General features: G+C 38.5%; 2 protein-coding genes across 3 annotated transcripts in view; one reads left to right on the plus strand and one right to left on the minus strand.

The window, feature by feature from the left end:
- Nucleotides 1–6281, minus strand: part of LOC107703244 (uncharacterized protein KIAA0825-like) — a 142184-nt gene extending 135903 nt beyond the window's left edge. Inside the window, 2 exon segments of the mRNA XM_016505793.1 lie at nt 146–283; nt 6274–6281. Coding sequence (XP_016361279.1) covers nt 146–283; nt 6274–6275 — 140 coding nt within the window. The 5' untranslated portion in view covers nt 6276–6281.
- Nucleotides 6282–9432: 3151 nt separating this feature from the next.
- The window catches only part of LOC107703243 (SMC5-SMC6 complex localization factor protein 1-like), a 36420-nt gene continuing 17879 nt past the window's right edge, over nt 9433–27973 (plus strand). The window contains exons 1-17 of one of the 2 annotated variants that reach the window (XM_016505792.1): nt 9433–9470; nt 9677–9777; nt 9949–10060; nt 10874–10952; nt 11078–11247; nt 11332–11387; nt 11514–11667; nt 12665–12838; nt 13010–13078; nt 13436–13582; nt 15431–15597; nt 15685–15819; nt 16357–16501; nt 16791–16938; nt 18654–18799; nt 18986–19116; nt 24082–24161. In XM_016505792.1, the coding sequence (XP_016361278.1) occupies nt 9950–10060; nt 10874–10952; nt 11078–11247; nt 11332–11387; nt 11514–11667; nt 12665–12838; nt 13010–13078; nt 13436–13582; nt 15431–15597; nt 15685–15819; nt 16357–16501; nt 16791–16938; nt 18654–18799; nt 18986–19116; nt 24082–24161 (1912 nt within the window). In that variant the 5' untranslated portion in view covers nt 9433–9470; nt 9677–9777; nt 9949. Of the gene's footprint in view, nt 9471–9498; nt 9778–9948; nt 10061–10873; nt 10953–11077; nt 11248–11331; nt 11388–11513; nt 11668–12664; nt 12839–13009; nt 13079–13435; nt 13583–15430; nt 15598–15684; nt 15820–16356; nt 16502–16790; nt 16939–18653; nt 18800–18985; nt 19117–24081; nt 24162–27973 lie in introns of those variants that run through there. The other variant, XM_016505791.1, reaches the window with a different exon arrangement.

Consider the following 27973-nt stretch of genomic DNA (forward strand, 5'->3'; position numbering starts at 1 on the left):
GTGATGGAGATTTACCGCTGATTACAGAACCAGCTTTACTGATAAGATGCGCGTTAAATATCGCATGCGATTTATCGTGCAGCCCTAATATATATATATATGTATATATATATCAATGAGGAAAAATGTCCTCAAGGCTACTGACCAGCAGGCGTTAAGTCTGAGTTTCTCCTCGGTGTCTCTGATCAAGTTTTGGATGTCCACCTCACTGGAGATTCCTTCCATCTGCAGCTCCACAAATGCATGGTCTTGCAGGAAGTCACCTTGCCAGTCCATCTCTTCCCTGCAAAACAATGAAACACTGGTGAAACTTTATAAATTTGTTTCCTTTTTTAAAAACATACTTCAGCCCTCATATTTTCTGTTTACATCTGTTTAACGAAGACCATTTACCAGATATGTTTTGTTATGAATTAGGGTCAGTGTTGTCCACATACTATATGTGACTAAAGGCTCATCCTCACCAAGAATGATAACTATAAAGATATCTATAACAATATTAGCATCAACACCAATGATAATGTTGTTTATTATTGTTGTTTATTATACTGTGCTGCAGTTTTGTCCTCTGCCATAAGCTCTTTAATGTCAGATGGATTCTGATGAAATAGAATTAGAACAATTATTAAAACTGTATAGTTATAGACATTGTTATACTCATCGCCCTTAGTGTGAACAGCCCTTTAATAATCATTCTGCTGATTATAAGCATGCACTGCTCTTATGTCGTCTGCCGCTGTAAATGCTCAAGCTCTTTAAAGCAGGATGGATTTTGATTGGCTGTCAATGTCAATGAAAAATACTTATAAAAGTGATTCCAATGTAGAGTATCAGAGCGAATCAGACAATTTAAGATTTGATCAGATTGGTGTTGAACAACCCAAAGAGCCAAATTCCACAGAGAGGCCCAAGGCAACAGGATGTCCGTAAATCAGATCCTGGCACCACGAGTCTGAAGTGAGCCTAACAAACTAGCAGCTTCAAACAGCTTTCAACATTAAACAAAAGAACACTTATTGACAATTCCAACTCAGAAAGGAGATTGTCAAATTTGGGGCAAATAACCAAGATTAATGATTGAAGAGACAACATCATGACCATCACATGAGGGAAATCATTATTGGAGACTTTGTTTGGTGGTTTCCCCCACCCAGGACAAGAACCAGACTGAGATTCCTTAGGAGACCTTTTAACCTCTCTGGTCTTCACAGAACATGTCCTTACGTCCACAGAATGGCACAGAAACTGCCTTTCCATGTATATACGCACCCAAAAGGTTGCTAAAAGGACTTATGAGCAACTTTCACTTCTATGCATAACTCTATATCATGTATGTAACCCACACATTTGACTATCATGTTCTAATCACTTATTGTGTATGTATTTTGAATAACTATTGAATAGTTTATAGGATTATATTCATGTTGGGTATGTATGAGTTTGAAAATTCATGCTTTAAACTTTTCTATCAATCAATACTTTGTAAAATATATTATATTCTAGTTATAGAAATCATGTCCAAATTATACGCTGCAAGAGAGGGAAAATTCGGATCATGTGACTGAAAAGATAACATGATGATTTATGTATTGGGAGGAGAAACATAGCAACACCCCGAGCAAATCGAGCGCCGTTCCAGCATGCTTCGGCCTGCACGCCCGCTGCTACTTAGCAACAATGAAAAGAAAACCATCTAGTCTCGTTACTTCTATTCTTCTACTTTAATTTATTTTCTTTTATTTTGAGAGTTTCGTGTTCTGAGTTAAGTTTTGTCTCCGAGTTCACCTCGAGTCTGTGACCGCCTCAAAACAGCCCACAACTCCGCATCTTCAGCCAACGCCCAACCATTGGCTTCCCAAGACGTCACTTCAACGACTACTGAACTTCCAGCCAATCAGCAACCTCGGGAAACCCCCTTTTCTGTAACCTATGACAAGGGAACCCCTTACACATGCAAAGCAAGTACCTCCAGATTTTAGCTGAACTGGTGCATTTAATATTAATTTTAACCTCATTGAGGAACTCAATGCAAGGGTTAATTAAGTGATTGATGGTTGTTCAGATCTATGCAATTGCACATATTGCTGTAAACTTGGGATTTCACATTTTCATTCTCTTAAACTCATTCTTTCTTCACTTTCTCACTTCCTGCAACTTGTATGGATGTGTGAGCGCGTGTGTTCATGTGTTAGACTAGTTTATATGTCTTAGACTTATCCAATAAATTCTTATTTATATTGAAAAGAGAAGTATCTTGTGTTTTGTGCTCACAAGTTAATGTCTTAAACTGCCGATCTTGTTACTGTGCTAATAAATAGTGTTTTTACTATACTTTGGATATTAATATCCATTGCAGAGTTGATGTTATACGGCTCGTTCAATGAATCGTTGGCCGTCTCAGTGATCAGCCGTAAAACAGTGATTCTGTCCAAATTCCCTATAAAATCATAAATGATTCCCTTTGAGCTAAATTGACCGGTTTCCCTTACACCAATGATATCGTTCTCATGTGTCATTATCATTATAGTTGTTATCGTGGACTTCCCTATTGTTTTAAGTTCAGAATTATTTTGAAAACTATATCTTAACTTTATCTCTATCTTTTAGGGCTTGTGACATCATAAAGCTGCATATAAATATGGGAAGTCACAGTTTGCATTTTGGGGCTTATTTCCAAAATATAGTTGCATCTTTGAGATTGCCAATGCTTGGGTTCTCTAGCATAATAAAGTGTGACACATTTCCATCTTTCTGTTTTTTTTTTTCCAGGACTTTCCCCACTCCAATGATTCCTCAATACATTTTTTCCTTTTTCTGAATGCACATGCCAAGGAGATTTATTCATTACCAGCCTTGTTTCATATAATCAGTATTTAATTTTTATTTTATATTTATGTTTCTAAAAAAGCAACAAAATTAAGCATAGGTTTCTCTGATCATAATTCATAAACCTACTCCAAAAATGAAAGGATCAGGAGCTTTTTTTGTTTGTTTGTTTTGTTTTTTTAGTGAGATCTGGAAGCCTAAGCAAAATGAAAGTACAGTTTCCTCTGTAGCAAATGACTGTATTCGGTAAAATACATCTCTATACAGCTCAATTTAACACCTATTGTGGGCACCATAACCTACTTTCTGGACAGCCATTGCCGGTAAAAAGAAAAGCAATGGAAAGAAATAATCAATGTCTGCTTGTGTACTGTATTTGTCTAAATGGGATCAAAGTAAGCTTGAAAAGAGAAGCCTTTACTTTTGATGAAACGTGTCCTCGAACACATATGACGGCCCCTTACACGAAATGATTTGATTTCACCTCCCAACAAGATCCTTATCAGCGGCTGTGCATCAAAGCGCAGCTGGAACAAGGCTCTAGTTATCATCTGCCATAAATATTTCTAGCCTCAATCCATTGCTTTTCATCTATCCACCTCCCCTCTCTGTGTCAAGCTGGAGTGCCATTCAATTTACAGTACAGCTCAGTGGTAATACATGCATATCAGAAAGAGCGGTATTACCAGACGCCGGTGGGATATAGACTGACACATCTTCTTGCCCTCGCTTTAAATAAACAATCCATCTGGCCTCAGATTGCTATAAAGCCCTCAATGTTCAAGTCTTGCACAGATCCAGCACGCGCTAGAGAGAGAAACTGTATCAACGTCGTCATCGCAAGTCAAGTGGAGTGTAATGGAGAGTGTCAGTGTCAATTTGGCTTTGCTGGGGCCCCTCTCCCCTTCATCTAGGCTGATTTTAATAATCCCTGTCAAACACCAAACAGCTCGCACTTCCTCTCCGACACGACAGCCTTTTCTCCTCGTGCAGACAGAAATCTCAACATTAATTTAGCCCGCACAAAGGGAAAGGCTGTCCAGCTGGACAAATATTATTTCCCTCACTTGACAGACTCCGCAGTTAAGCTTGCGTGTTATTATTTTCTAAACTCTATTCAAGCCTTGACTACTGTCTGAGGGGAAAGAGTGAAGAGAGAGAGAAAGTGACTTGTGTAGGTTTTTAAGACAGGATTAGGAACTGAACAGTGTAATTACACTGGGACCGACTGCGTCAATGTCTGTGCGTGCACGCTTGTGTGTAGCCGATTTTACAAAGGGATGTGCATCATCGCCCGTGTCTCATCCACATGAGAGTTGTGGGAAAAGTGTCAGGTTCATGCTGTCACCACACAGGGCCCAATTAGGCACATGCACCCTCCATTTCCTTTGTCTTGTTATCTATTTTGAACTCAAATGTTGTGGAGTCCCAGAGTAGTTCTGAAAGCTGCCACACAAGGAAGAGAGCTGGTGCTGTGCGTAAGTGTGTGTGTGTGTGTGTGTGAGAGACAGAGAGAGAGAAAGAGCTGGGGCAGATGTATTCTCTCGACACTTAAAGACACACTAGTATTTCTCCGCATGTCTACCCTTACAAACTGCTCCACGCTCAGAATGGAGGTAGTGGTGTGAAATATTTAGCAGCCAGTGCATCTGCTTTAAAACTGTCAAGGTTTTCTTATCATGTTCTAGCTCCCAAAACTCTTAAATAAAGCTTTTGCGATATTTAATGTATGAAAGAAGTGCATTGTTTTACTCCAAAATGGTGAGAAAGGTTGTGTTTGTTAGTTGGTTGAGAAAAGCAAAAGTGTGCAATATTCATGCATTACAGGTGAATGTGAAAAAAGAAAGAATATAAGGAAAATCCAGTCTGTGCAATGGCTGTGTTTACCGAATGTGTGCATGTTGTTTTTTTGCCGGATGACTTCTCCTGAGCTTGTCCTCGATTGATTATGAAAATATTCTCACTATATTTCACAATTTTGGCTAACATGTGAACTACTATTTAAAGTATTCATACGTATCCACTGCATTTCAGTTTCAACTGATTTTGTCAAAATATGTCAGGAGCTACAACATGACTGAGAGCTGCAGTACTACATGCGTAAAAAAAAAAATAATAATAAATAAATAAATAAATAGTCACCTGCATATATAGGAAATGTAATGCAAGTTATGTTCACAATTACTGTCTTGATTCATTAAATAAACATTACCATGGTAACCACTGTGGTTTTAATCTCCAGTTTTCTTTTCCTCAGTGTCTTTTTTTTAATTATGTTTATGGACCTTTTGCACCTTTTTATTTTGAGAGCACAGGGGAGAGATGACAGGAAAGTATTGGGCGGAGAGAGGGGAGCAGGATCAGCAAAGGACCTCGAGACGGGAATCGAACTCGGAAGCGAACTGTGAGCGCAGTTGCGCTATACTTAATTTTCAAGAGCTGGCAAGCAGGTTGTTTAAGCAGGTTGAAATGGATACATTTCATTGCAGAGTTCATTCATTCACATTGATTGTGCATTCATAATTCATATTTAGTCAATCACTGTCAGTCATGTGGGTAGTTGAAATATGAATTTGACTTGATTGCAGTCATACATAGATTTAAATTCAGAAAAAAATATTAGATATGTCCATTTCCATTTTTAGCTAAGCACCAAAATTCCAGAAAAGCTCAGAGACATATTATTACACAATAAATTCTAGAAACAAAAGTTTAAAAGCAAAATGTCTCCTGTCATGTAACCTTGGTTCCCTGAGAGAAGGGAACGAGACATTATGTATGGGGGGAAACCCTCTTCTTCCAAAATGCTGAAGCCTGATTGAATCACTCTATTGCTCTGCAATAGCCAATGGCGTTCGAGCATTCGCACAATTGGCGGTCTCAGCCTCTATATAGGCGATGTCGGATGCCAATTTACCTCTGAATCTATTGATGGAACGAGAGTCGTTGAGGCTCTGAGGGATTTTTTCACACAGCAGTTTACGTAATGTCTTGTTCCCTTCTCTCAGGGAACCAAGGTTACGTGAGTAACCGGCGATGTTCCCTTATCGAGTCGGTCTCTCGACATTACATATGGGGAATGTATAAAACCCCACCGTGTGAAAAACCATGCTGGTCCAGCTCGAACCGAGCCGATACAGTAGACTATGCACCTGCAATAGCAAACAAGCATAGCGGCATGCACGCCCCGCCTCCTGCCTCCCTAAGGCCGGGTACTGGCACCGGACCTAGTTGAAACACCCAGATGCAGGTTTGTTAAAGAGCCAAGGCAGCGCCGCTACGGCTGGCGCCTACCTATACACAGTCAAGCAGCACTGGACTAGCATAATATAGGAATTGAAAACAAGGCAACAAACATGTTGGTGCATACATACAGAATATCGCCGGCCTGTATGAGCATGATAGCATGAACCTGTATGATACATAAACGGAAACAAAGTCACTTACATTGTGTTTGTTTGTTCCATTGGTGATTAATTTTATTTTTTTAAGCTGGCCGGTCCCTACGGCTGTGTGAAAAATTCACCACATTCTCATAGGCCGCCGAAACGACCTAGTTGAAATAGCGTCTGGGAGGGGTGTGTCTTCAAGCAACTTAGGCTAGTTGTCCAATGGCTGCTCAGCCTTGTCCTCCTGCACAGACAGAACGTGCGGTGTAAAATAAGGAATATCTAAGTTGTAAAATTTCACAAGTGTCCTGAGACGACCAGCTCTAGTCCCAGACCAGTCTAGTCCTCGGGAAACATAAGCCAAGTGAACAGCTTCCCCAATCCAGTGTGACAGCCTCTATTTGACAGTGATCTGTCTCCACTCCACACACACACTCCAGGACCGACGTTGCCTACCCCTGAACTATATGAAATGATGTAAAGGCCCCATATCTTGAATTTTGTGATGCATTTTAATAGACTGAATAATGCCGCGAAAGAACGCACTCTAAATGCACACGCGCACTAGTCTAACCTACTAGACTTCATCACGTCATGTATGCGTGCACGTTTTGTTTGGATTTTGCAATATACTCGATAATGTCAAACCGCACATCGTAAAACCACAATTACGAAATGTGTAGATTCAGTGGTGAACGCTGTTACCTGCAAACTCTGTCCCACAGGCTTTACAGTGAATGCAGTGCATAGAGCACAGTGCATTTTCATAGCGAAGCAACTCGAAGTCTTTCAACCATTCTCTCCAAAAACTGTACGCCTTCTTTTTGGCTAGTGGATCAACATTCACCACATGATCGCTATCACCAGCACCATTATTTGTAACTTTAGGTGGTTTACAAAAGAAATCTGTCAGTGTTTCTTTTATTATTTTCTCTCTTCTTCAGCCCTTTACATTCCCCGCGGTAGTTAGCTCCCTGTCACCTGACAGCGGAAAGCAGTGACTGAGTGATTGACAGCTAATATTAACCAATCTAAAATCTGCATTAAAGTTAAGAATGTAAAGATGAAGTTTAATTGGTTATGTAGCCTAACGTTTCATAGAACGACAGACAGGTCACCGTATCAACACTCAGAAGGCACATACTCTGAACGTTTTTAGAGAAATTAAAACAGGTCGCACGACAACAATTATATGCACTCGCACAAATGCTCCCAAATATATTTTGAGGTCGCACAGATTAAATTTCGGGAGCATATGCGACCAAAATGGTCGCAATTTCAAGCCTTGTAATGATAGACACAGAATATAAACCAAAAAATCCAGAAAAAACACATTGTATAAAGGTTAGAAATTGATTTGCATTTCAGTGAGTGAAATAAGTATTTGATCCCCTACCTTGTTAATGATCTTAAGGCAGTTGGGACCACAGTCACCAAGCAAAACATTGGTAACACACTACGCCGCAATGGACTGAAATCCTGCAGCGCCCGCAAGGTCCCCCTGCTCAAGAAGGCACATGTACATGCCCGTTTAAAGTTTGCCAATGAACATCAAAATGATTCAGTGAAGGCTCGGGAGAAAGTGCTGTGGTCAGATGAGACCAAAATTGAGCTCTTTGGCATTAACTCGTCTCGCCGTGTTTGGAGGGAGAGAAATGCTGACTATGACCCCAAGAACACCATCCCTACAGTCAAGCACGGAGGTGGAAACTATGCTTTGGGGCTGTTTTTCTGCTAAGGGTACAGGATGACTTCACTGCATTGAGGGGCAAATGGACGGGGCCATGCACTGTAAAATCTTGGACGAGAACCTCCTTCCCTCAGCCAAGGCAAAAAAGGAGAGGCTGCCAAGGCAACAAAGGAGTGGCTCAAGAAGAAGCACATGAAGGTCATGGAGTGGCCTACCAGTCTCTAGACCTCAATCCTATAGAAAATCTGTGGAGGGAGCGGAAACTTCGAGTTGCCAAACGACAGCCAAGAAACCTTAAGGATTTAGAGAGGATCTGTAAAGAAGAGTGGATCAAAATCCCTCCTCAGATGTGTGCAAACCTGGTGACCAACTATAAAAACCGTCTTCCCTCTGTGCTTGCCAACAAGTGTTTCTGCACCAAGTAGGGTGCATATATATATATATATATATATATATATATATACATACATACACATATATATACACACACACACATAAAACAAAGTCCCATGACTATAAAAAACTACAAGCATTCCATGTAATGTTTCCATTAATAAAATCTGAATTCATAATAAAAGAGTTAGCAAAATTGCTGTTAAAATAGATTTATCACTTGTCAAAAGCATTTCATGTTAACAACAATTCAAACTTGATCTAGATCTGTTCCTACTTCTCTAATATTGCTTTGACATTGCAAAAAGCTCTTTGAGAGCACACCTGTTCCTTAAGTGCATAGCCTATATACAGGGCGCGCGCTCTTTCATAGCATTTAACTATTCTACATCACCGCTGATGGTACAAGTTCATTATCACACCAGTAAATAACAGAGGTTAAGGCAAAATACACAGTACCTTTTCACTCTGTGATTTCAGGGGCTCTTCATCACATTAAATCCAACAGCAATGAAGGATTATAAGGGTTAAAATCCAAACAGACTTGTCAGGTGCATTTCTTCCCAAAATCTGTACTTTTCATTGCAGTGAAATGACCTAAATTATCTTTGAAGTGTTTGCTATAGCAATAAAATCTAAAAGCATGAATCTAATAGTGTCGAGTAAATATAGCAAATGAACAGTCTTACAGTAATTTCCTCCATTCTGAGACAGCACTAATGGAAGGAAACAGCGAGTGTTTTAATGGGAATGTGAGAAATAGTGTTTGAATCATTTATATCGATCCACAACATAAGATTGTTGACAAAAGTGTCGTATAAGATTAAAAGGCTTTCAGATGGTTAAATAACATGCTGTCAAGCTCGCTTACGGAGACGAATATATAACTGTTCAGCCGTCGCCTCCGTTTGTTTACAAACACGCGTGGTGAAGCGCTGCTGTGAATCTCAAGCGCAAAGCGTCTGTGACAACCAACCGGAAGCATATCACAATTTCCGTGTTACGGAACAGAGTAAATCACAGAGAAAAGAGGGGCGCGTGTATTTATTCGTGAAATAATATTCTCTCATTCGTTGTTTGGACTTCATAAATAATCTCTGTTTCATTTTTTGACACTGTTCAGTCCGTTTTTATAACTGTACGCGCCTCGAGTTGAAGACAGTCATATTTATGTGAGTTTGAACATACTAGCCCCCCCTAATAACATACCGTGGTCAGGCATCACACTGTACGCTAGTTTTGAAGTGCAAGTAAAACAGAAACATCGAAAGGGAGAAATATCTAATCGATCTAGTCTTACAGTTAGCGTCATATTAATCATGTTTTGTGTGTGTTATTTATACGGTACTGATGGTGCCGCTCGATAAAATGTCCATAGACGAATGTTCAGTGATGATATTTGGCGCGCTGTTGTCGGAAGAGCGAGATTAGACCGTACAATTCATCATATCAGAGTGATTTCACTGTTTTCAGTTTCAGGTAAGATATGTACGCATCTTGTTTTTGTAAAGCAGCTGTTAAAGTCACAATCTATTTCGGATCCCTTAAGAAATGTCAACTTTACTTTTGTTTGTAAACAGCCAATAGCTGTAATGCTAAGCACTCATTTTATGATGGATGCTATTTATCAAATAATCAATTTTTTACTAGGATGGTGGACAATAAATACATCTTTCAAATGTCTGGCATCAAGAATCATTCCCAGAAAAGACAGTTACTCCAGGGCATCAGAAATCTGGGGGGCGTATATATTGGAGGCTCGGTAAGTATTTGCATTAAAGACAGGTAATTTCTTACCCCTTACCATGGTAATTACCGTAACAAACAGCCTTATGAATGAAGAGTTCTGCTGTTGTACAGTAGTTCCAAAATATTTGGAGAGTTTAATCAGACTTAGTGTTTGACTATGATTGCATTAGATACAAAATATCAAGCCAAGTATAATTTATTTAACAAATGATAATAATACACACAAGTGTGTAGTGTTTTAAATATTTAAATAACAATATACAAGTTAATATACCCATATATACCAATATACCTAAAAGTAATTGGAAAAATTGCTCAGAAAAGTGAATTGCAAGAAAAGATCTAGCATCTGCAGGATTGACTTAGCTTGATATATTTAAAGATGTACTTCAATATTAGTTAACCACTCAAAAGTGCATTGCTATATAATACAGCCTTTGTTGTTTCACACAGGCCCACTTTCTCTTCCATGACATCAAGCGTTTCTTACTCTGTGTGCAGAAAATGATAAAGTGTTGGTGATTAGCCCTGAAAAATGTCTCTAATTGCTTCCCGATGCTACAGTGTATTTCGGACCGTGTAATTTTGTCCTTGCCCTCAATACCATCTTAATATAGTCACAGATTGCTCTCTCTACTAATTGAACCCCTCATGAGAATAAACTCAACCTCCAAGTTCTTGACCTTTTCCTAAACGATCTCATGGTAAGGATGAAGACCAGATTAGTAAGGTGACTTTATATGTTAGATAAGAGTATTTTTTTTTTTCTTCTTTTTTTCACTTCAATTAAAGTTCACAATGTTTGACACATGTTTCTATGTTTCAGGTTTATAAGGAGGCAACAACTCACCTTATCGTCCAAAAAGCTTTAGCAAGTGAAAAGTTTCTCGCAGCCTGTGCTGGAGGTCTGTAATATTGAGATTTGACTATAATAATCGAGTAAATAATTAGACAGCATATAATAGCATGTAAGCATATAATAAAATAACAAACTGAATTGGTGACTCTGTTTAGTTTCCTTCTGTTTCAGGGAAGTGGATAGTCACTCCAGAGTTTATTCTGGACAGTGTGAATCAAAAAGCGTGGCTCCCAGATGCTTCATACGAGTTAAACTTAACAGCTCAGACCCCTGAGACACCCAATCCACTGAAAACATGGAGAGAAAGGGTGTCTAACGGCACTGTGTCTGGAGCTTTTCAGGTGAACATCACTATATTGTTAACTCACATAGAAAACTGCTAAAAGAAATGAAGCATGTTTGTCATTTCCCATCTCTACCTGTAGGACTGGGTGGTGCTCATTGACATTGATGATCCAGCGAGCAGAAGTGTGTTTGTCAGGTCAGGATGTACACAGTGACAGCTTAGTTCAGCATACTGTACCTTTAGAAATGTTGTTGATGTTTAACTGGAGGCTCATGGTGAAATTGCTAATGAGAATTTTTACAAACCACATTTTATTTGCAGGATATTAAAAGCAGGCAGAGCTGTTGTCTTCACAGACTGGCCGACTTCATATGCTGTAACTCACGTGTTAACCAAAAATGCATCCAAAGATAAAGGCGAGAAGTGCAGAATCCCTCACTATAGTGTCAGCTATGTAGCCAAACATCTTTTTGGGGTAAAGTAACTTACGTTTTGCATTATATGCTTTTTGTAAGTAATTCATAAAAGTGACACATCTGTCATTGTTAAATCACCATCATGTCATTTCAAACCTGTTGTATTGTTTTGACTTCTTTTATTGAACACAGAATGTTTTTTTTCATAGAACATGTAGTGACTAGTGACTCTCAAGTGCCAAAGAGGGCAAAAAAGGGCTCATAAAAGTTGTTCATAAATGCACAAAGATTTGATGGCCATGGCACTAAACAGTGCCTTGGGATATTGCAAACAAGACATACAAACTAATTGTATGGTACTTTTTTGGTGTTTTTCACCTGGTCACTGCTATGTCACTTGTATGTTGTATTGGAAAGAGCAGCATGAACATTCTGCAAAATATCTCCTTGTGTTCCACTGAATAAAAAAAATTATACAGGTGGAACAACATAAAAAAGTATGATATTTTTGATTAAAATATTCCTTTTACTCTCATAACTCTTATAACTAATATTATGTAATCTAAAATTCATTAAAAAAAAAATATATTTCTTAATACTTTTATTTAGCAAGTATGCATTAAATTGATCAAAAGTGACAGTAAATAATTTTTTTATTTTCTTAATGTTTCTTGAGCAGAAAATCAGCATATTAGAATGATTTCTGAAGGATCACGTGACGCTGCAGACTGGAGTAATGACTGCTGAAAATTCAGCTTTTCCATTACAGGAATAAATTACACTTTAAAATATATTCAAATAGAAAACTGTAAAAATGTTAAATTGTAATAATATTTCACAATATTGCCGTATTGTTACTGTATTTTTAATAAATAAATGCAGCCTTGTAGAGCAGAGAGGTTTCTTTAAAAAATTTAATAAAATCTTACCAGTCCCAAACTTTTGATAGTGCATTTGCAAACAAAAAATTGCTTATTTGATTTGGACTGCTTTTACTTTTTACATTCACCCTCAAAATTTGGTATTGGTGGTTTATTTGTTGTCTTTCTTTTGCAGGGTGTTTGTTCAGAGTTAAACTGGCCCTGTAATTTGGAGTCCTTCGATGGAGAAGAGAGCTGTGAAATGGATTTCGAGGCTGCTGCAGTCACTGACAAGTCCATGGATGTTACTGATGACCTTTCACATAAAGAATTGGAGCAAATGCTCAAAGAATACATCATAATAATGGAGGTCTAATATATTTTTATTCTCCCCATCCACTTTTTATTCTGGTACTTTTATATATCATTTTGAAACATAATTATGGCTTTCACAGATGGATTTTGGGCACAAATGAGAAAGTTGTCACGGTTATCAATGTAATTTCAGTAAAGTATGACCTTACATGACATCTCGTTTCAGCAACGGAAGAAAATACTTTTGACAGTCCCAGAGTTCCACAGCTACTACACACCCAACCTGCCAGTTCAGGTATTGAAACCTGTGAAAAACTTTTCAGCACACCTATCTGCCATACACAAGCTGTTAAAGTGCAAAAATGAATGTTTGACTCATCAAGAGGATCGGGTCATTCAATTTCCTGTGTGTCACATAGAGGAGTAATAAATGGAGGGCTCATCACAGCCAGGTCACCTGATTTAGGCAAATCCGTTTGATCGGTACACTCATGATTGGCATACCCATTAAAGAAACATTGCAATGTGCCTCCACTGGGTTCTCAAGCGGAAATGTCCAAATGCACTCATTTGACACTGACCCTGAGACCACATTATCATCAGTCATCTTATTTCATGTATGTCTTTCTTTCCCTGTTTCTCTTACACTCAGATTCCAGCAGTAGATTTCAGCAATGTGCAGAGCTTGGTGGAGTGTGCCTTCTTCCCTCAAGCTCTGGAGGAGATTCTGGGGTCCCTGCAGCCTGGAGTGATGCCCCCAGCCCTGCTGCTCCAACAGCTAATGCGCCACGCACTGCATGTATGTATAATAAGAGCTATTCTAAATCCCAGAGGCACTTATAAAGCACTGTTACATTCAGTTGGTATTATCTTTCTTAAAAAGCAAAGCGGGGTAGTTTCTTTTTCATTAAGGATGTTGTAAGGAGTGATTTCTGTTATAAAAACAGCATAGTTCTTTGCCAGCTATTGAAGGTCTGTTCACAAAAAGTGCAAAATTTCATGGCAACAAGATGTAAAAAGTTGTTGTTGCTGTTGTTTTTGCTTGATGTAAAAACTCACTACTGTCTTTAACAATTGCCATTGTTGTTCTCTTGAGTACAAAGAACATATAGCCTAATGTCGAGTTCACACTGCACGATTTTCAAACTCGTCGGATCGCCGTTGTTTTCACACTGCGTGACTATCTGGGGTAGCATTCAGTTGCTGCTGTGTTCACATTGCACGATGGATCGGCGACAGGGGGTTTCACATTGCATGACTTCACAATAGGAAGAATCGCCAACAGCTCTGTCTGGTGCAGGGTTGCCAGGTTTTCGCTACAAAACCCGCCCAATTACTATTCAAAACTAGCCTGAAAATAGCCCAATTGCTTTCGAGGGGGTCCCCCAGTAAAAATCGCTTTGGGGGGTAAAATACACATTTTTTTGGTTGGGTTCTCCTGGTACAATTCACATTCCAGGGCCTAAATATCACGTTATTGGGGTCGCTTCAACCTGCTGACATAAAAAACAACCGGCGGCAATTGCAGATTTGGCAACACTGGTCCGCAAACTACGTTTCATATAACTCCTCCCTGAACTTCCCGCTGCCCTGTATCTTGTTCTCTCATTGGCTGTAGGTCATCGCCGATGTGTTTTTCAGTCTGAACTCATTTCACACAGCGTGATTGTGAATCGCCGACAGCTCCAGATATTTAGCATGCCAAATATTTCACGGGCGTCGCCGACGCATCGGCGATTCCCTCAGATCACGTCTTTGATAATTCACACTGTGTGATTGTCACTCGCGTGAACGAGCACCGATTTGCCTCCAATTTCGGGCATTTGTCGGCGATTTCGCAAAACCTGTCGGCGAGGGAAAAATCGTGCAGTGTGAACTCGGCATAACGGCAAGCGAAATGAAAATGAGTATAGAAAATGACAAGCAATTGCATATATGTAAATAACATGTGATCAGTAATATTTTTTTTAATAGGTTAATATTATATTTAGCAAGGACACGTTAAATTGATATAAAGTGATAGTAAATACATTTATAATTTTACAGAAGATTTTTATTTTAAATAAATGCTGTTTTTTAAACTTTCTATTCATCAAAAATCCTGAAAATATGTCATTGTTTTTGCACAAATATTAAGCAGCTCTACTGTTTTTTTTTTTTTTCAACATTGATAAAAAGAAGATTTGTTGTTTGAGCTCCAAATCAGCATATTAGAAGGATTTTGGAAAAATCATGTGACAAAGACTGGAATAATGACTGCTGAAAATTCAGCTTTGCCATCACAGGAATTCATTGTATTTTAAAATATATTCATTATTAAACATACATTTTTTATAATAAAAAAAAATTTAAACAATTTTACGGTCCCCAAACATTTGAACGCTAAGTTGTGAATTGTGGATGTGTCTAAAAAATAAATAAATAGATAAATCATAATAATTATAATAATTCCTATATTTTTAGAATTTGTATTATTATTTGCTGTTATTCTATTATAATTGTGGATATATCAGAATTATACAGGCCCTCAGCCACCTTCCTCTCTAGATATCTGAAATCTTTAGAATAGATGGATGTATTTTATTACAAAAGCTTGTTCTGGTTTGACCAGATAATCCAGTCTTTGCTCTTGCGCTCTAACTTCTAGGGTGATGCAAAGCCATTGTACCTCAGCATGTTTATCACAGTTCTCCACAGTATCCTGCGCAACAATCCTACCTGGGGTTCTCCTGGACACACTAAGTACTTTCTTCAGATCCTCCAGTGTCCTGAATGTAAGGGCGGCCTCTGGTCACTTCTTGAGACATCAGTTCGGTATGAAACTGTCAATGTACCTGTCAGAACAGCTCATAAGCAAATAGAGTTTCTCTCAGTAATGCAATTTTGTCTGATTTATTCAAGAGTGTGTCTAGCAAGCAAACCCACCTGTCACTCACTGCCAAGCACACCATCCACCGAGTTGTTTCGTCTCCATTGTAACCTGCAGGAGTTCTTCCTGAGACTCTTTCAGCTGGAGCTTCATGCTGCTAGCTCAGGGTGAGCACCTGAGCTCTGTTCATCTCTGCTTCAATAAACAACCAATTTTGATTCTGCATGAGCCCAAAGAAAAGAAACTACTGTATTTTCCCACCCCTACACAAAATAAACACAGACAAAATATAAAGAATGTAGAAATAAAACACAACATGCAGCTGCTTGGAGATATGTTGATGTCTTACTGTTCACCTTGTTTTGAAGGTCAAGACTTTGTAGTATTGACATTCAGTCTGTTTTGATAGAAAGACAATGGTTAAGTAACTGCGTTAACCATAGATATTAATGCCTAGATTGTACATTAGCAACTATTCTTTATTGCCACCACGTCTACGTATCCTCCATATTAGACAGGATTACATTTTTTTTTTTTTTTTTTTAATGGATAACCTTTTTAAAACTGCATAAACTATATTATATAAACCCTGAACCTTAAATGTTGCCCGTTTCAACAGGGCAGATCTGTCGTTGTATCTGTAGCAGCTGTATCTACATATTAATATTAATATCTATGGCAACTCTGTCTTTGTCTCTGTGCAGGAGGTCACCTGGACGAAGTCGGGCGTCTGTTCTGTACAGTACCTTCTGGAACATGTGGGAGAAGTCGACTCTGACCTCCAGGGCGGTTCAGCAACTCAGCAAGTTGCTGATCAAGACTGTACTCTGGGCTTTCAACTCCACTCAGGTGTCATTCAAGTCTTCTCCCTTCGTGCTAAAAATGAGGGCATGCTTTATTGAAATCTTCTGTTTTAGACATAAGTTTGTTGGTTTAATGTTGCAATATCATTGTGTTGTGATCTAAGCTCATGCAAAGATCATTTCCCAGCTTAAACTAAAATTTGTCAAATGACACCTGTATGCCAACAATATTATGCCAACAGATTTCCACATTAAATATACCATTTTGTTGAGACGTGTCCATTCCAGATGCTTCATCAAGCTGTGCAGGCTGAGTTTACTGTGTCTGTGTGCAGGAGTGGAGGCTGGGAATGTCAGTCACTCTGCAGGAGACTCTGTGTGTAGTGGTGGAGTTCTGGGCTCAGGAACACAGTCCACTCAACAGCAGTCTGGTGGAAAAAGGCTTTAAAGACCTGGCTGAACACATGGCCATACTGTGCCAAGGTATCTTGTAGTGCAGTGGGAAACTTTATGCACTTAAAGGAATAGTTCACCCAAAAATGAAAATGTGTTGAAAATGTACACACCCTCTGGCCATCCAAATGTAGATGAGTTTGTTTGTTCATCGGACAAATTTAGAGAAATTTAGCATCACTTGCTCACCAATGGATCCTCTGCAGTGAATGGGTGCCGTCAGAATGCATTTAAACAGCTGATAAAACATTACAATAATACACAAGAAATGAAAGCTAATTGAATACTATGAATGACATTAATACATACATCAACAATAAGAACTTTCTTTTCTACAGTATAGCAATTTTAAATTTTTTCCAAAAAATAAAAACAAGTTATGTTTATATTTCTGAATTAATTTTTATTTTTACATTTTAATTTTTATTATTTAATTTTTTAATTTTTATTAAGCTACTTTTTTATGATTTTACAAAACTTGTTAGTTAGGTGTGTACTTTTTTGGCATGAGAGCTTGGAATAATACAGCTATAAATTCATAAACACACTTTCGCTGGAGGACACTTGCATATGGTGGAAAACATTTGGCTACTGATTTGTTTATAACATTCAACCCTTTCTTTCTGATGCTTTCTTTCAGATTTCTGCTCCACATTGATTAAGCCATGATTGTCAGTATCTTGTTGCCATGATGTGATGTTTGATAGTGTATTGTCAGTGAATATTTTAGGGCAGCAGTGGTCACAGGAAGAAAATTGTGTCCTCACTCAGATACACACACATTCACAGACTTGAGCACTGCACAAAGTGATGTTTACTCCGCACTAATGGGAAACTAAATGACCATGTCTCTGTGAGAATGTGGGTGTTTGTACTGTTCTGGTGTGTTAGATTGTGCCTTGGTTCTGAACAATCTAATTACTAGGGAACAAGACACTCTTCCTGTGGAAGCAGGAGTCTTTATTCCTCTGACAGCACTGTCCTTTAAGGCTTCTCACAGCCTGACTCCAGGGCTTGCAAAATTTCAAAATCCCTGGTAGCCCTTCGGGCAGGTACTCTTCAGATTTTGGTAGCCCAAAAATTCTGGGAATGTCAGTCACTCTGCAGGAGACTCTGTGTGTAGTGGTGGAGTTCTGGGCTCAGGAACACAGTCCACTCAACAGCAGTCTGGTGGAAAAAGGCTTTAAAGACCTGGCTGAACACATGGCCATACTGTGCCAAGGTATCTTGTAGTGCAGTGGGAAACTTTATGCACTTAAAGGAATAGTTCACCCAAAAATGAAAATGTGTTGAAAATGTACACACCCTCTGGCCATCCAAATGTAGATGAGTTTGTTTGTTCATCGGACAAATTTAGAGAAATTTAGCATCACTTGCTCACCAATGGATCCTCTGCAGTGAATGGGTGCCGTCAGAATGCATTTAAACAGCTGATAAAACATTACAATAATACACAAGAAATACACATGACTCCATTCCATCAGTTAACATCTTATGAAGTGAAACGCTGTGTGTTTGCAAGAAATAAATCCTAATTTAAGGCATTTTAACTCATCTACATCTTAAATCATCTGGCCTGAGGGTGAGTAAATTTTTGGGTGAACTATTACTTTAAATACAAGAAGTATGAGTTGCAGTTTTGTCTTGTTCAATTCATATATATTTATTTGTATTTTAGAGGGAATGTACATTAAAGATTTTAAATAGCTTAATGGCTGTAAGTACCTTCCTGTCTCCTCCCTTAGACCTTCACTGTGATATGCTGAAGGAAGTGATTCCAGCCCTTCGCTCCTCAAGACTCCGGATGTTCACTACCGACGCCATCTATAGAAACATCTGCTGCAGCAGGGGCCTGATGCTCAGCTCTGAATCACTCTGCCTGCTCAAAATTGTGAGTTTTAACTGGTGTAAACATCAAGATTTATAGCAACTACACTTCCATCTGCAGCACATTTTGCCTTCCCAGAAGTCTGCATTCGTCATACAACACAATACAGTGAATAGAACATTCAGTGACAGATAGAGAAAAATAGTGAGAAAAAAAATGCTAAGATTTATTTTTCTTGTCTCTTGCCAGGTCTCAACCTACCTCAAAGCTCTGGGGAAGTTGTGTGATCGAGGACCAGTCCAAACCCTGAAGGGACAGACTGACAGAATAGAGATGAATCAACCCTCTACCAGTAGTGCCGCCCATGTGCCAGGCTCAGAGTGAGTTTCAGCTCCGCCACATCTATCTGCTCATGCTGTTGTCCTCAATACTGACACTGCAGATCACAGGAGAAAAGCAAGAACACTTTCACTTTTTTTTTTATATTTGTATCTTTTCGATGAATAGACCCAGTACCGATGTTTACTTTTGACGATGTTTCTCTGTAAAATCACAAGAATTAATAGGTGTCATTTTCTACATCCTTGTGCAATCAGAGCATATTTTGAGATAACTACTCTCCACTTACAACACGATAAGATCCTCTTTATGTCTGCATCCATACATGTATGACAGGCAGAGAGTGCAGTAGGTGCCTTTAATTGGACAATTTTCCACCATTATGGGGCATTAGAGGGGTTTAAGATGACTAATGGAGAGAGACAGGGTGCTGTCCTTCTCTGTTGGGGCAACCTGTGATGGCAGCAGACCACCAGCCCTGTTACTTATGGTGACGTGAGGGTAATTGAGGCTCTGTGTCTCTCCTACCAACTCAATCAACTGCTGCATATCTGCCTTTTTTCTCTATAGGAAAAAGCTCAGCTTCAGCTGAGACATGGTGCTTAGACAAACCACGACTGCATTTAAATGCATCCTGAGAACAGTGTTGTTGCAAGCTAAGAACTTTATAATTGCTTTTTTGAATTGAAATAAAACTGAAATAAAATAAAATATAAATATGAAATGAAAAATGTAAAAAATAAATGAAAATGCGAAATGTACTAAAAATTACTAAAACTCGCTGGGGTCAAAATTAGGTGTAAACAGCATGAATCTATGGATGCTTCCTGTGTTTTGAGTTGGCTGTTGGCAGTGTAATGATACTGGAAATGTTTTCCTGGCAAAAACTAAGCCCCTTAATGTCAAATGAGCATAATTTAAATGCTAATTCACACAAATGTGTTCTTTCTGACCACCCTTTTATGACCAGAAACTGTCTGTCCATTTCAAATTGAAATTACCAGCAGGATAGCACTCCATGTCACAGAAAACACATCAGTGGTGTTGACAGCAACCAGTGTACTTTATTGGCCTTCATTTTGCTAAAAAAAAAGTGTGAAAGGACAGCTATGTAATACAGTCAATTCCATTACATCTGGGAGTGAATTTTCTTCCCACTGCAGGGCTTGCAAAATTTCAAAATCCCTGGTAGCCCTTCGGGCAGGTACTCTTCAGATTTTGGTAGCCCAAAAATTAATTTAACTAGCCCAAATAAAAAAAAAGGCCTTTTTTTTTTAATATAGAAAATCAGATAGGAGTTTAAATGTCAATCAAAAATATTTTCAATACACAAATATCAACAAATATGAAGAAAGGAATTTTATTTCATTATTTACAGGGTATCTGCAGAATTTGTAACAATAAATTTAAGGTAATTTATGACCCATTTTAAGAGCTGCACAAGTAAAATGAACATAGTATGAGTGGGGTTGGACAATGTCTATGGTAACATACAGTACTCAGCCATAAAATGACATGATTTACAGTTCAGATACAGGTTTTCACAAAAACAAAAATCTTATACAACAGCATTTCAGACTTTAGACCATTTTTATGAAAAGGGATAAATCAAGCATATAAATTGTCAATTTAATACGTATAAATATTACTGTCTTAATTGTTTAGATTTTTAGAAGGCACATTAACTTATTTCTCATTTACAACGCTGTATTTGCTGCGTAAAAACATGAGTTGATATTTGCATTGATCTGACCATAAACAGCAAGAAAGGCTTATTGGAAATGCAAATTCATTCTCTGCCACGAGGTGGCGCTTTAGGAGCTCTGAAATATTGCGGTTTCCCCGGTAACGGCTGTACACAAAGCAGCTCATAAAATTAAAATGCCAACGACACGTTTCTGAGGAGAGACACTATAGAATACCCTTAAAGGAACACTCCACGATTTTTGAAAATAGGCTAATTTTCCAACTCCCCTAGAGTTAAACAGTTGAGTTTTACCGTTTTCGAATCCATTCAGCCGATCTCCGGGTCTGGCGGTAGCACTTTTAGCTTAGCTTAGCATAGATCATTGAATCTGATTAGATTCAGTATAGTACTGATTATTATAGTTCCTAGCCATATCGGCCTACAAAATCGCAACTTTTCATTTTCCGTCGGACTTAGTTGTGTTTCTTTAAAGGGACTTTTGGGACAGTCAGTTCCCTTCAGATACATTCAAATAAAGACATCCGCGCCACGTTTTGACTTGAAACGTGCAGCGCTCATATTTATTCAATGACATAATTTCCTTTTGAAGTTTAATCCAGCCGTATCGCGACTCTTGTCTTTGCGTCCCCAACTGTAAAACCTCTTGAAATTATAATTAAGACTTATACCATTTAACAATTTCTTATACCATTTAACGTATTTAAAACTTTTTATGGCCTTAAGTTTGATACAACACGTTTTTAAGGACCCGCGGGAGATCTGCATTTAAGATAGCCCGTCGGGCAGAGTGGTGATACATTTTGGTAGCCCGACTGGAAAACACAATAGCAACGGGGGCTTCAGGCTAGCGATTTTGAGCTACTCTACACTGCCTAAAAAACTCGCGTTTGAATCGTCAGTGGCAAATTCTTTAAATATAAAAAACGTACTTACAGTCTGTGAGTCAGAACAGCCGGCATTGTAGTCTACTCTACCAGGATCAGGAAACAGTCCTCCATCAAATGCGCTGTATACATCTGAATATTTGGGTTAAACTGTTCTGGAACAGTGTTGTAAATACAACTTTACCACTGATTTCTAGTCGTGTCCTCTTTTGGAAGGCCAAACAAAGAAGTTTCGCTTTCACAACGAAACAGCGTCACACGCCGCGGCCTTGAGTGAGCGGAGGCCGGAGGCCTAGAGTGACCGACAGACTAGAGTATGCGGAGGCCAGCTTGAGTGAGCAGAGGCGGGCGGGCTTGAGAACGGCGCGGCCGGTGGATTCGACGAAGGAGCCAAGCTCTTTATGTACCAAGAGCTTGTAACACTCCAAAGAGAAAGGAAAAATTGAAATCGCATCATATGACCCCTTTAATTTTTTGATCTTCAATCAAACCTTTGCAAGAATGTATTAAGGATTATTAAGCACTTACCCTCATATTGCTGCTACATTTCCTTTTCTGCACAGTGCACTTTGGGTCCGTCCAATTGTGGCAACATTCCTGGGCATCTTTTTTCTATGTAGGTAATAGTTTTAGTAACATCTTTAAGTAAATCATAAGTAAAATCTGATGAATTATCATAAATCTAGCTTTAACTTTAGAAACTATTTTTCAGGTTCGTCCAGCTCTCATACTTGTGTACATTCTAATCTAGACCATAGCAATGACTGAAAATGTGACTGATGTTTTAACTGTCAAGTCAAGGCTTCTATTCTATCTTGCAGCCACCATTTTGAGCTTTCCCATTGATTTTTCTGCAAGACATTTTACAAGTAACTAGTTGTCCTAGCAGCTAGCAAAAGATAATGAAAATAACTGACAAGGCGCAGATAAAACTTGTTAAAGAACAATTTGGGGGGGGAAACAAGCAGCAACACTTTTAAAGAGCTGCACAGCTTTAAGTATGACTGAAGAAGATTTGTTTATTTAAATGTAAGTTTTTAATGTTATAAGCACTATTGCAGAGTTCATTTGTATTCTTTAAGGGTCCCCACAGTCAGGAAACCCTGAATATATCACGGAATATTTAACATTATGATTTCCAGGTCTAGAAAATGCATGGAAATTTAATGTAGTGAATATGATTTTTTTTCTGGTTTTGCTGTGCTCTATAATATTGCATCAGCTAGATTAAAGGATTTTGCCTGCAAGCCAGCATTGAGGGGATTATTTGAGACATTTTTAAAGTATAATCATTTTAAACTATTAATTAAAAGAAAGATGTTATTACATATCATAGAGTTGAAATCCACCTTAGCAATCTCTAAAACTAAAATAGACAGATAGATGGATCGATGGATGGATAGATAGATAGATAGATAGATAGATAGATAGATAGATCTTTATATCCCTCCATCAGACTGACATTGTCCTTTCTCAGCTATGTGTCTTAGTCAACACTTGAGCAGACAGACAACACACTTCACTCAACCAGAACATCAACTGCAATCCTGCCTGCATCACTGTAGCTCTTACTGTGACATTTAGTGACAGTTTCTTAAACACTGGCCAGGGACTCCATCCTGGGAGAGCTCCACAGGGGTTTGAGGGGGCGGGAGGGTTGGATTGCTGTCTCCTCGCATAAAAGGATTCAGTAAGTACAGCTTAGATAGATAGATAGATAGATAGATAGATAGATAGATCTTTATATCCCTCCATCAGACTGACATTGTCCTTTCTCAGCTATGTGTCTTAGTCAACACTTGAGCAGACAGACAACACACTTCACTCAACCAGAACATCAACTGCAATCCTGCCTGCATCACTGTAGCTCTTACTGTGACATTTAGTGACAGTTTCTTAAACACTGGCCAGGGACTCCATCCTGGGAGAGCTCCACAGGGGTTTGAGGGGGCGGGAGGGTTGGATTGCTGTCTCCTCGCATAAAAGGATTCAGTAAGTACAGCTAGCATACATGCTGGCTGATAGTTGCTACAGGCAATGCACTTAGATGCCAGTCCCTCAACTCCATCCCGCAGTAGTGTGAAAATGTTGTGACAGTGATATAATGATGTTTGTAGACACGAGTGGTGGTGTAAAGTGGGACGTATTTAGTGAACATTCTGTTAGTGTCTCATTGCTCTGATTTGTTTTGGAAGTTTTAAATATTGCAGGCTTTTTCCAGCATTCCAGTCCTCTGGCTATGGATAAATTCTTAATTTAGCCGTATTTATGAGCAGTTTCATGATGTGCTGATGTTAGCATTCATGACAGATCCTATCTATTCACCCACAAGCTCTGTGAACTATTGTCCCTTCAAAAACACATGGCTTGATGTCTCAATCTTTCTGTTAAATGTTACTGTGTGTTCTTTTCAGAGCTGTGAAAGACTCGGCAGGTGGCTCAGGTTCAGGGAGAGAGACTGTCCCGAGAGGTTACCACAGAGTCAATGCTGCAGGTAAGAGCTGCTACGCGTCAGTGTCTGCATACATGCTGTAGAGGTGCAGGGCATTTATTCATTATCGCTCAAAAAACTCTTTATCTATGGCATGCATCATGCTGTTCATTTTTAGCAAAGTTTATTTTTACATTTTTTTTTAATTAACTTGTTTGTTCTATCATTCTATCTATCTGTCATTATGTTGCTTTTTCTATAATTTTATGTAATTGTCTGTCATTTTATATATCTGTCTGTCTGTCTGTTATTCTATCTATCATTTGTTCGTTCATTCGTTTGTTCTATCATTCTATCTCTGTCGTTCTTTCTATCGTTTTGTCAGTCTGTCTGTCTGTCATTTTATCTGTCTATCGTTCTGTCTGTCTGTCTTTCTATCATTCTATCTCATTCTTCTCTATCTATCTATATCTATCTGTCTGTCTGTCTGTCTATTGTTCTTTCTATCTGTTTGTTTTTCTATCTCATTTTATCTGTCTGTCTGACAAATTCCAATTAAAATTCAATTTATTACAACAATGACTGTCACTGTCTGTCTGTCGATGTATATATCTGTCTGTCTGTCATTTGTTCGTTCATTGTGTTCTATCATTCTATCTATCTGTTGTTCTTTCTGTCATTCTTTCTATCGTTTTATGTCATTGTCTGTTATCTATCCATCTATCTATCTATCTATCTATCTATCTAATCTTTATCTCTCTGTCATATATCAGTTCTGTAGTGCATTCAGCTAGGTCAAAAGCTCTCGACAGAACCTCCGTTTATAACCTCAGGCAACAGCATTTACATTCCACATGCTTTTTACACTCCCTCCATCCTTTGGTGAGGAAGAGGTGGAAAATACATAAAAATCAGGCGATACACACAAACATAATGCTTGTCAGATCCCCCGTTTAAGAATATTAAACACTGCAATTAAGATTCTGCTGTGAGGAAGGAGAGTGAAAGAGGGGGCGAGAGAGAGAAAGACCGAGGTAGCCAAGCCTGGAAGTTTCTGTAATTAGGAGGTTGGCACTCTGTGTGAACGCAGCAAGGTGTCAACGCTCATCTTTCCCCTTCCACCTGATCAGAAAGACCCCAACGCCAGAGCAGGGAGCGGGAGAGGGCAAGGATAGAGAGAGACAGCCCTGCTTTCAGGAGACTCAAGGCTGCTGCTCCCTGCCTTGTGTTGTTTTTGCACTACGTGCTCCCTATACCGATGTGTAGCCCATCAATTTTTGATGAAGCATCCGCAGGCTGTAGATTTCTGTGGGTAGATGCTGCAGTGTTTTTCACAAGGTGTGCAGGTCCATGGTGCCTTGTTAACTTCACCCTGAGCTGTCTGTCTGCTCAATACACTTCACTGTGGCTTATGGCTACAGTTAATGATGCTATAAGCATACTGGTAATGGCTTTGGGTTAAAGCTCAGATTGGGATATCAGGATGATTTCTTTCTTCAGAATATATATATTCAGTTGTGCACTTGTGCCCTTTGCAGAATCCTTAGGATGTTTAGGCATTACAGTAGCTAATAATGCAAGAGATAAAACTTTTAAAAATGCTATTATATTTTTTTCTTACTCTTTACAGAAGCTGCATAACAGATGTTTAAATAGTTTTAGACACTTTATTCTTAGCTACAGTGTAGGAATTGCATTGCATTATATATAAAATATAGTACCAACCAGAATTAAAATCTGTTAACACATGATACTTTTTTTTGTAATTTTTTTTTTGCAGTTTTGTAAAATGTTTCGCTTGAAGCATGTGTTTGTGCTATGTTTAATAGTTGCAGCCTTTTATGATAGCTGCCTTTTATGATAGCTGTGTATGAGTCCCTCACTTGAATGGCAAAGATAGATCTCAAACCAGGGACTATCAAAAAGGACAAAAAAGTCAATTTGTGTTCATTGAGTTATTATTTTGTATTGTGTACAAGTACATATTTGTTATGTTACAGAGCTTCATCTGGGCAGTGATAAATAAAAAATGCATCAAAATGCACACAAAAAAAGCATGTGCAAGTGGTGTATAAACCTAAAATAAATAACTTTGACCCAGTTATTATTGGCCTCTTTCAGTTCTTGTCCACAATCCCATAAACTAAACCTCTTATAACTCCTAGAACTACAGGATGATGCTTAACCCTAAAGGTGGTCAAACTGAAAATGCATCCTGTCATCACAGTGTTTAAATGCACTTTTTGTGACAAATAGCCCATTATTTGAACCATTAGCAAACCTGCTCCAGAGCTGTCATGTCACAAAACACGCAAGAAAGTACTCTCTTCAAGAAAAAATGAAATAAAACGACAACCGCAAACGCTACACACACTTCACAATTTATAGAAAAGGACAGGATGGATTTATCCTCTTTGAGCTTGTAAATGCTGAGTATGCAATTACCCCTATAATGGAAGCGTTGTGTCCAAATTGGAGCCATTAAAGTGATTTAACTGAGGGAAGATTGGTCCTGGCATTTCTGAGACTGTGTACACATGGGGAGTTAAGAAATGGTTAATCACTGGGTTTCAGGGCCTATTAGGGTGTGAAAAAAGGGCCAGTGCGAGCCAGTACTTGTCATGGTGCTGAGGCACTCATTAAGTCATACTTTTATTGCATTCTGTTTCATTTTTTCATAATACCCAGCTAATTATTTTCGTTGATTTTAGGTTGCGAGTCTTTATGATCTTGCTTTCATGTACTTTGACATTTGAGTTAGGGGTTTGTTGTTTCCTACCCTCAGTACCCTGTTGTTCCTTCCTTTGAAACAGAGAGAGGTTATTATAGATATGTGGTATGTAGTCTGAAACATTCCATTCAAATGTTGTCAGAACCGGTTTACACCTGATACTAATATCCATCTCTGGTGATCCGACAACTCATGGTCTCCCAACACTGTGCGTCTCAGATGTGTTTTCTGTAACCACTTGTGATCAGATTTTTAGGAGAGGGTCTCTGGTTTTGTGACTTCAGACATCTGTGTCACTATGTACTGTTAGCTCATGGTGAAAAAAAAAAGACAGAAATAGCACGCTGTTATTCCTAAACATACTTGAATTTAATTCTTAAGTGATATTTTAGTAAGTTAAGAGGTCACATTTATTAGTTGAGAACCATGTTTCAAATGAACTTCTGATGTGCACATGATCTGTGTCACTACATGTTGATATCAGGCATACTGAAAAGCTTTTGTGACAACCCTCTACGCACACCTTGGCAATATAATCGCCATTGGCTAGTACATTTTTTTGTTTACTCGCCAGACTGATATACTATTTTACACACACACACACACACGTTTACTTAGCTATCTAAATGGGGACATTACATAGACTTCTATTGTTTTTATATACAGATAGTTATACACTTTTTAACCTAAACCCACCCCTACCCCTCACAGAAAACTTTCTGCATTTTTACAATTTCAAAAGTAAAAAAAAAAACTTTGTTTACTTTATTTTAACAGTTTTACAAATGAGGACATCCACAAATTGAGGTTTTTGCTGATTTTGTCAGGCTTTGCTCACTTGGGTACAAATTTGTACCCAAAAGTGAGCAAAGTAGGTACACACACACACACACACACACACACACACACATGATTCCACCCAATCAGCTTATCTTTGTAAAATGAAACAGCTTCTTAAATAACTGAATGTGCAGTCTTAACTTCAGACAATCAAGCATTATATTATGATATTATGATAATTAAGCACTATTTAATGATAGAACTAGTGATTAGAACTAAAACTTGGTAACCATGAATGAATGCATATTTGTCATTTTAACTGAATCTTATTAAAAGATACTACTACTACTATTATTATCTGCTG

The sequence above is a fragment of the Sinocyclocheilus anshuiensis genome, unplaced genomic scaffold (assembly GCF_001515605.1).
Source record: "Sinocyclocheilus anshuiensis isolate Anshui unplaced genomic scaffold, SAMN03320099.WGS_v1.1 scaffold542, whole genome shotgun sequence".
NCBI classification, from domain to species: domain Eukaryota; kingdom Metazoa; phylum Chordata; class Actinopteri; order Cypriniformes; family Cyprinidae; genus Sinocyclocheilus; species Sinocyclocheilus anshuiensis.